Source organism: Telmatherina bonti, assembly GCF_933228915.1.
Source record: "Telmatherina bonti genome assembly, chromosome: 18".
NCBI lineage: Eukaryota > Metazoa > Chordata > Actinopteri > Atheriniformes > Telmatherinidae > Telmatherina > Telmatherina bonti.
The window spans coordinates 15,112,379-15,122,090 of NC_136616.1; the positions used below are offsets into that span (position 1 = coordinate 15,112,379).

At 36.2% G+C, this 9,712-nt stretch overlaps 1 protein-coding gene across 1 annotated transcript; it reads right to left on the reverse strand.

Annotated features, from left to right (window-relative positions):
• Positions 1-3,488: 3,488 nt before the first annotated feature.
• On the reverse strand, positions 3,489-8,892 carry LOC306769185 (E3 ubiquitin-protein ligase TRIM39-like; the record flags this gene model as incomplete). Its single annotated transcript, XM_079257751.1, has 5 exons — positions 3,489-4,036; positions 4,423-4,570; positions 6,316-6,549; positions 6,776-6,871; positions 8,335-8,892. 5 exons carry the CDS (start codon positions 8,890-8,892, stop codon positions 3,489-3,491), a joined length of 1,584 nt encoding a protein of 527 aa, XP_079113877.1.
• Between the last annotated feature and the right edge of the window lie 820 nt (positions 8,893-9,712).

Here is a 9,712-nt window from a genome sequence, read left to right on the forward strand (position 1 = left end):
TCCACTTAATCTAATATTGCCTGTGAGACAAATCTATAAATTTAATCCCGATTGTGAACAGCAGGGGGCCTATACATGTATTGAGACAGGTGATATCCTGGTTTAAGGTGCTCATGGGAAACTAATTCCAGGAAGTACTCTGGAAGGGGGAGGGAGCACATGCCAATGTACTAGGAGTGTTGATGCTAATAAGAGAGAGCACATGTGTGTTGGATGTCATTGCATGTGCTAGGTGCCACTGCCGTATTGTAAGACCAAATTAATACCCATATTTCATATTTTCTTATGTATCAAGTTTTTCCACATATTGGAAATCATCTGGCATTGTTAAATGTGCCTAAAGTCTGTTAGTGGATTCTTTTATTTTTTTGTTAATCAGAGTTGAAATGCACTGGCAATAAAAATACGGGAGATCAAGACCCCCACAAAGACGAGCTGTCTTTGAAGCTTTGTGTGTTCCTTCTAACCTGGCTTCATATAGATCATACAAATAATTTATTTTTGAAAGCACGTTGCCTCAAATTTTGTGACTTGGTTCAGTTTAAAATAGTTCAATTTATGTTCAAAGTTCAAAGTAAAAAGATGACATATAATATACAAAAGGTGTTTAAAGACAGAATTGCTGTGTACAATCTGAGAGGTAAAGTTATGTTACAGAAACCATATGCACCGCCCTAAAAAGCCGATGTGTTTCAATTTATGGAGTAACTTTATGGGATGGACTAAATGATCATTTAAAATTATGTGAAAACATTATTAAGTTTAAAAAATGTACAAAAATATTTTTTTTTGGATAAATATAAAAAAGAAGAAAATTCATGATTTATTTTGCTGCTTTATATTTTGCCACCTGGCTGATGACTTTCATAATGTAAACCATGTATACAGCCATATAACTGAAAATTCAAGACTGTAAATAAGGAGTAGGATTTAAATAAGCCTTGGGCTTCCTTCTGCTCCTTCTCAAACAATCTATAATGTTACACTAATGTGCATCCTTGTGTTGTATATGTGTTTGAGATAAATAAAAAATATAAATAAATACATTTAAGAAAAGTATTGCTCGCCATTGTCTTGCTGAATTAAGCAAGTCCTCCACTTAGAAAGACAATGTCTAGATGGAGATATGTGTTGGCTGTATGTTGTTTATGCTGGCTGTTGAACTGTGAGCTGATTACAAACTTAAAAAATCTTTCTTTTTTTTAGTTCTAAAGCAAAAATGTGAAACTTCTGACTGATTTAATAAGAAACCAAATTGTGTCCAAAAGATTTTAATTGTTTCTCATGCAGATATCCAAAATCTTCACCTTTAGAATAGAATTGTTTTTTGTTTTTTTAAGATTTTATTTTCTCATTTAAAAATGACCAATGATGTGATTTTTAAAAATGAAAAAAAAAAAGGTTAATAGAAAATATCTGAGGCACTCAGGACGGTAATGATTAAAATGTGCTTATTATAACACACCCCTGCTCTGATGAAAGCCTTTCTGTCTGAAACGCTAAGACATGTTTTTATTCGCCGTGTTATATCAAGGTTTTTTAATCATTACCCTCCAGAGTAACTCAGATATTTTTCTACTTGACTTGTATCCCTTAACTAAGGAATACTCTTTTATACACACAAATTGCACAAAAAGTAACTTTTAAAATGTAAATAAAAAGCTGTAAAACTGTTAGGAATTTGTCATTGGAATTTGTTATAAATTCTACCTAGTTCATGTTTCACAGTCCTTCCCATTAGAATAAACCTTTTCCCATCTTTACTTCTGACTCTGACGTGAAGAAACTCTTTCTTCATATTGACACTTCTATGTATATAACTTATTATAATTGTTAAGTTTGTTTCATTTAAACAACAGTAAACAGTAGTCAGCAAATCCTTAAGTTTATTTTTAAAATGTCCCAACCCTCAGTTATCCATAAGGCAAGTTTATTTGTGAAGCACCTTTCATGTACAAGACAATTCAAAGTGCTAACATAAAACATGAAAAGCATTACAGATGATGTAAGGAACCATAAAGACAACCATAAATAGCCAAATCTCAATAAAATCATAAATTAAAATAGTTAAAAGCAAGATAAACTAAAAGTTACCTTGCAGAGTTTTACATAAGTGCATGAGAAAAGAAATGTTTTTAACCTTAAAAGGTTTTGACATAAAAAAAATTAACAAAAAAAAACAACCCAAAAAACAGATGCTGCAAGACATGTTTTTTAAGCATCTAAAATAAAACTTTAGAAAACTGGCATTATTTAACTCCAAAGAAACTAAAACTGATCAGATCTTCAACAAGTGTGACTCAGTACAAGAAATTTTACAGATATAAACAAAAAAATCCATTCATCCATTTTCTTAACCGCTTAGTCCAATTCAGGGTCGTTGGGAAGCTGGAGCCTATCCCAGCAAGGCGAGGACACCCTGAACAGGTCGCCAGTCCATCACAAGGCCAACACAGAGAGACATTAAATATAATATCTAAAATCTAATAATGAAAACTAAATTAAAAAAAAAAAAAAAATGTAAAAAAACAAATATATAAGTGTGACAAAAAAAGACAAAAAAAAAAATAGTTTGATCCCTTTTTGTTATGTTTAACATACAATATTAGTTTATTGGGACACTGAGTCTCCACATTGCTCATAATGTGTTGTACAGAATAGTGTAAGTGCTGTGTGTAAACAGGAGGCAACAGGAAGTAGAACTAAGACTAGATTAAAAAGATTTGTGCACATACGTGTAAAATATTTGGGACTTTTTTAACAGCCCAGCAGTAATTCAGCATTTTACCTGCGTCTGTGCTATGACTTCCTTGTTTCTCTAATGCAACTACTAAATGTACATTAATACTAAATGTAACAAAGTGCTACACAACTTTTACATCTTTAGCCATTGCAGCACATTGACCCAACATGCTAAACAACGTCACGTTTGCTTCTGTGTAGCTCCTTCCAAAGCGGACGAACCAGCGGCTGCAGCTTCACACGCATAGACTTTAGACTTTACCTTCCCCCGAGGGGGAACTAGTTTCCAAAGACCGAGACCCTGGATTCCTATCACCAATTAGACTGTATTGCACCGAGCACAACATGACACAACAGGACATTCCTACAAAATCTAACATACCAAGCATATTTGCATGTATTTTTAAAGCTGTAAATTGCATCATGTGCAGTTATTCACTAAGGCAGAATGAGTCACAGTCAGCTGATCACTTAAGTTTATGATGGATTCAGCATTAAGTTTGAGGGCTATTTTATTTTTGAAGCATTTCTTATTGAGTAAAAGTGGATTAACATGAGTGAAACACTGACTGAATAAAAGGAAAAATGAATATTGCTGTCTCATAATGGACCCATGATGCCTGAATGCTAGAAGATTTACCCTGCAATGTGAATTTATTGTGGAACTGGGCTAATTTTGTAATTTAATCTCTGATCAAATGGAGTAGTTGTGATTCTGATTGTTCAAACAGATACCGCTTGGTTTTTCACTTGGTGATCTCAACAATCATAAGCTTCAAGGGAGCCACTTCTTTTTTCTCTGTAGTCAGACAAGGATCAAAAACAGGGTAAACCTTGTCTGGGAAGTTGCACTTTGTGAATGTACAGATACAAGTTTTGGCCTCTGTGTTGAAAAAAGACACCTGTCCTTCTTCATAATCCACAAACACACCCACCCTCTGAGGATGAGATGAGAGCATCAAAGGGAAAGGGTCTTCCGTTAGGGCTGAGTACTGCTCACCATCCTGGTGACTTACACCCCACATACCGTTCTTTGGGCAGGGAGCGGCTGGTTCTCCCTTTATAAAAGTGCTAGATGCAACTCCCAGTGCCCAGTTGGATTTCTCCTTCACCCCGACCTCCCAGTAATGCCTGCCTGTGGTGAGGCCTTGAGTTGCGGCAGCAAATGTGCTTTCTCCTGACCTTAATGTGATAGGTAGGAGTTTATATTTTTTCGGACAGCGCCTGACTTCTTTCTGATCTTCAGAGACTGTGAGCCAGGATCCTGCTGAGTTGGGGTCAATGGTGATGTCGTCTGTTGGAAATAAAAAACAGAGAGAGATTATAACAGGATGAAAATATCTAAAAATGTTCATTCAAATAGAAACACTGAGCTTTAAAGCTAAAGGGCTCGTTTAAAAAGACAAACCTGCATATTTCTTTATTTTCTGGAGCTCTGTGGGAAGAGTGACAGAACATAATAAAACCAGAGTTTTTTTCATCACATAACATATGAATGGCTTTTCAAAACACTTCCTTAATCTAAATAACTTAAAACTTGGATTCCAACAAACTGAGTCACCTGTTTTCTTATTTAATAAATTCTTCTGTACATGAAAGCTGCTTGGCATTTCAAAGAACTCCGTGGAAGAAATTACACTCATTTCATGTTATACAGAAGCAGTTGGTCACCGTTCTTACCAATGGCTTCCTGCTTCCTAACCTCCAAGTCGATGAACTGCTGTGCATTCCTCAAAGATGTTCTAATAAAACCCAGAAAATCATTTTCGTAAACAGGAATCTTCGCCCAGTTCTGAGCTGGTGGAATAGCGTAGGCTTGGTTGAAAGTCTGTATGGAAGACAGAAAAAGTGCTGAGGTTATTAGTGTTGCCTTTTAAATGAGAAAATCATAGTATTAACGATTACATCATGCTGATGTTTGTTTACGCCTAAACATATTGATGCTAATGTTTGTTTGTGCTAAATAGAGTTAATACTAATGTTTGTTTGTGCTGAACATTATCAATGCTAATGTTTGTTTGTGCTAAATGAAGTTATTGCTAATGTTTGTTTGTGCTAAACAATGGTAATGTTAATGTTTGTTTGTGCTAAACAGTGTTAATGTTTGTTTGTGTTAAATAGAGTTAATACTAATATTTGTTTGTGCTAAACATTATCAATACTAATGTTTGTTTGTGCTAAATGAAGTTAATGCTAATGTTTGTTTATGCTAAACAATATTGATGCTAATGTTTGTTTGGGCCTAAAAATATTGATACTAATGTTTGTTTGTGCTAAATAGAATTAATGCTAATGTTTGTTTGTGCTAAACAATATTGATGCTAATGTTGTTTGCACTAAACAATATTGATGCTAATGTTTGTTTGCGCTAAACAATATTGACGCTAATGTTTGCGCTAAACAATATTGATGGCAATGTTTGTTTGTGCTAAACAAAGTTAATGCTAATGTTTTGTTGTGCTAAACAATGGTAATGTTAATGTTTGTTTGCGCTAAACAATGTTGATGTTTGTTTGTGCTAAATAATATTGATGCTAATGTTTGTTTTTGCTAAACAATGTTAATGTTGATTAGTGTTTATGCTAAACATTAGCATGAGTTGTTACCATAGAGGTATTTTGCCTTAGCTTATGTTAAAAAAAGGAGTGATGCTTCTGTCTGCAGTAGCTGCTTAACGTTTGCATTACATTTCACCTTGCATAGATATGGGCCTATAAACTCCAGAAGAATACGTCCCTGTCATTCTCACTCATGTTGTACTTGGGACTGACAGGAGGACTGGCAGGGATATCCACTGCTTTTTGGAACCAGTATAGTGATTACCAATAACTAATTATTTTTTTCAAGTAACATTCCCAACACTGTATCCAATACAAATGCCCATGTGAGGTAATATCAAAGATATGCTTGCTGTCTCATACAGCTTATCTTCAAGAAGTTTAATCATTTCTACTGTTTTCTTCTTTGTGTCTTTTACTGGTTGTACGTATGCAATTTCTGGTGGTACTGCACTGTTTTGCTGGAAATTGGCAAACTCTGATAAAGTACTGAGTTTGCGTCTATATGTGTAGCACAGAGCATAAGTGCACCAGACGTTTTTCTGCTGAGTTTTTATTTAAAAAGTAATGGAAAGGTGTGATAAGTAATAAAACTTTATATCTGATTTTGCAAATGCTTTATTTTTAAATGCAGCTGTTCTTCCTTTTTTGGCTCTTTCTAACTGAAGGGGTCGCTTCAGCGACTTACTGGCGTCTAACTACCGAGCAAGTACAGTTGTCCTATGTCACCTGTTTTACGCCAGATGTTGTTCCTGACGCATTTATCCAGCCTGCAGACTTCCATCCCCCTCAGGGTTACAGCATAGGGGAGCAGGACTCGAACTGCCAACTTTCACAAGACAAGCAGCTCCACCACATGACCCATTGCTACCACTTTTTATTAAACGCTGATGATTTTTGTAAATATGTTCTAATACTGTATGTAAAACCTTCAAAATGAATTATGTGTCTTAACGTGGACATGTATATCCATGCAGCTGCATGGAGAAGCAGATGAGCTCCATCCTGCTCTGACCTGTAGCAGCGTGATATGGTCTTCGATCTGTGAGAGCTGCTTTAGCTCGGTGCTTTTTTTCTCCAGTTCATCAATCTCTTGCATCAGTTCGACGATGAGCCTCTCAAACCTCCTCTGTTCAGCGTCGTGCCGCTCTTCAATCCCCTCCATCAGATCTTCATGGGTCTTTTTGATGGCCTCAATAACAGCCGTGAACACCTGAACACTGGCTTTCATTTGTTTCTGAGCATTTTCCTACAAATCAAGCACATAAAAGTTTTCGTATTTGGGAGGTAAACATAAACATCGCATAACTCTTATGAAAATCTATTTCTAAGTTTTGAAATTTTTCAAACAACATAAATTTGTCTTGAATACTCTGCATTTTCTTCCTCTTCAGCTTACTGGTGTGTCTCAAAATGCCTATAGGTGAGAAACTCCATGTTTCCTGATAGTGATTCAGTGAGTAGATTTGACCTACTTTGGTTTCTTTCCTTGAGCAATTGATTCCTTCAATCCTCTTACGTCGATCTTGTATCATCAGCTCCACTTCCCTCTCTCTCCTTTTAATCTGAATCTAGCAGGGAACAAATCTGGTTGTATTAAAAAAAAAACTATCTTGAAAGGCAAAAAAATCACAAGCACACAAAGCTGTCATTTAAATTATTCATTTGTTAAAGCTTCTTCCAGGAAAAAACTGTAGCGTATTGATTAAACTCATCAGCAGATGAGCACCCTTACTCATATAAGCAGAGACCCTGAGACCTTCAAGGTGTAGGGTCTTTGCTTCATATATTTTCACAGTGCCTAAAAACATGGGAAATCAGCTGATTCTGGTGGCTATTTATCTTCAAGCTCAGTGTAGCTGTTTTTAATTATCAAAATGTTTTACTCCCATATAGTTATTGATTAATGACTATAATGTTCACCTTCTTACAACACAACATTCTGCTTCCCCATGTTGCTAATTTCTGGTACTGGACACTTCAGAACAGCCTTAGATGTTCTGGTCAGTCTTCATTTGGCTGCATAAAGAGAACCTAGTCATTGTTAATGTGACTAGAATTTGCTCGATACTGAAGCAGCTGAACAGAAATGTGGTGTAAAAAGGTGAACAAAAGAGAACTGAAGTTAGGAAATAAGATGCTTCTATTTCTAAGAAAAAGGAGCAAAACATTTTGAGACTAATTTGAATTTACAAAAGGAGACAATGGTTCAATTTTTAGTTTTTTGGGGGGAATTATTTTCTTAAAATAATGACCTAAAATAATCATTTATTTGTTAATAAACTGGTTATAAAGTTGAAAGAATTTCTCTCTCAAGCACTCCTCAAGCACTTCCTGATAAAATATTCCCCTAATTTTAAAGTACTCGGGAACAGAACAGAGAGTAAGTAAATAAATAAATATAAAATAAAATAAAATAAAATAAATAAATGTGATGGTCCAGCTGGGGCAGATTTGACCCCAGCTGTAAAGCTTACAATTTACTGCTTTTAGATGACATGGAAATGGTGACTCTTTTCCATTAGCCTCTGGGCAAAAAGCTTTTAATATCACTATAAAATAAGTAATAATATCATGAGTGGTGGTGTCTCCATCAATTCATTAAATAGCCCAGTGGAAGTCCATCATTTAATCATGTATAATGGATAAACCTCCTCTGTAATGCTTCATCATACAGAAATATTTCTTTGACAAATGCAACAACCATTTAGAGGCTGCAGAAACAGACCAAACTGTCAACAGTTTAATCCATCTGAAAGGTTAATCCTGGTCACACCAGAAAATGGCAGAGCTAAAGCTAAATTAATCCATCTCAACACAGTATTTTGGCTGTGAAGGGCTTGATGATGTTGTGACACCTCAGATGGGAAGTGGAGAGCTAACTGCTAAGCTAATGCTAAGCTAAAACAAACTGAAGCTAAAGCTTTTTATTTTGGATGATCTTCTTCTATCTTGGATTTTTTATATATTTAACAACAGAAAAAAAAACCACAAAGCAAAACCTAAATGAATAAAACCAAGAAATAAATTATACCATTTTCTGCTGTGATGCCACCTCTGCCATAACCACTTGGTGCCTGCTGTGATCCGTCTCAGCACAGACCTGACAGATGAACTTCTCCTCCTTCTTGCAGTACAGATCCAAGATCTTCTCATGCTTCTGGCATATTCTGTCCTCGAGGTTCTTAACTGGTTCGATGAGCTTGTGTCTACTCAGAGCAGCTGCTGTCTTGTGAGGCTCCAGATGGATCTCACAGTAAGACGCCATGCACACCAGGCAGGACTTGGTGGCCTTCATCTTTGTGCCTGTGCACACATCACACACCACTTCTCCAGGTTTGGCCTGGCAGCTTTCATAACCGGTCACTGATGATGTGTTTTTATAGTGATCGACCACCTCTCGGAAGGAGATGTTGACCCGCAGCTCAGGACTGTCGTAGAACATCTCCTTGCAGAGAGGACAGCGACACACCTCTGAGGTGTCCCAGTGCTTCTTCAGGCAGGCTTTGCAGAAGTTGTGGCCGCATGGAGTCGAGACTGGGTCGGTGTAGACATCCAGACAGACGGGACAACGAAACTGGAGCTCATCCATGTTTGAACTGATTAGATAAGTGAATTTAATTAGAAACTAAATATATAATATCCAAGTTTAAAAACAAACAAAAAAAAAAAGTTCTTGCAGTGTAAAACATCCGATATTACAAAAAGGCATTGTCTCCTGAAAATGTTATGATAATGTTTTTAAATGTTTTCAATGCCTTTCCTTCTTAACCAAACAGGTTTAGTGGAATGTAAAGACATAAAAAAATTCCTATTCCATTACTCCATTACTTAAAAGGAAGCAAGAAGCAGAAGGATAACATGAATTCAAATAAACTAATAAAAAACAACAAGAATAGTTTCATGTTCCACTTTTTTGGTTTAGAAATAGTTATTCATTTCATCCTAAACATCATATACTGAGATCTATATACTGAGAGACAGCGTGTCCTGGGTCTTCCCCGGGGTCTCCTCCCGCAGGGACGTTCCTGGAAAACCTCACTGGGAAGATGTCCAGGAGGCATCCTGTACAGATGCCTGAGCCACCTCAACTTTATTACACAAACCACATTTTGTCAATGTGCATGTTTTAGCTCAAAAGATTACTTTGACAGAGTGAAGCAAAGTTCTCACTGCAAGTTACAAGCGAAACTGCTGCACTATTACAGTTAGGTTATAGTTGGGACATCATAATGCAGTAATATGTTTAAAATAAGACAAGCCTAACTACCAAATATATTCTAAAATTTCAAGAGGTTGTAAGACATCAAGACTTACCGTGTTGTTCGTTGCTTCTCACTCTGGTATTACAGGTGTCAGGTGTATTTTCTTTTCCTTGCTGTACTAATGGGTGGTGACTGTGATAGTGATTG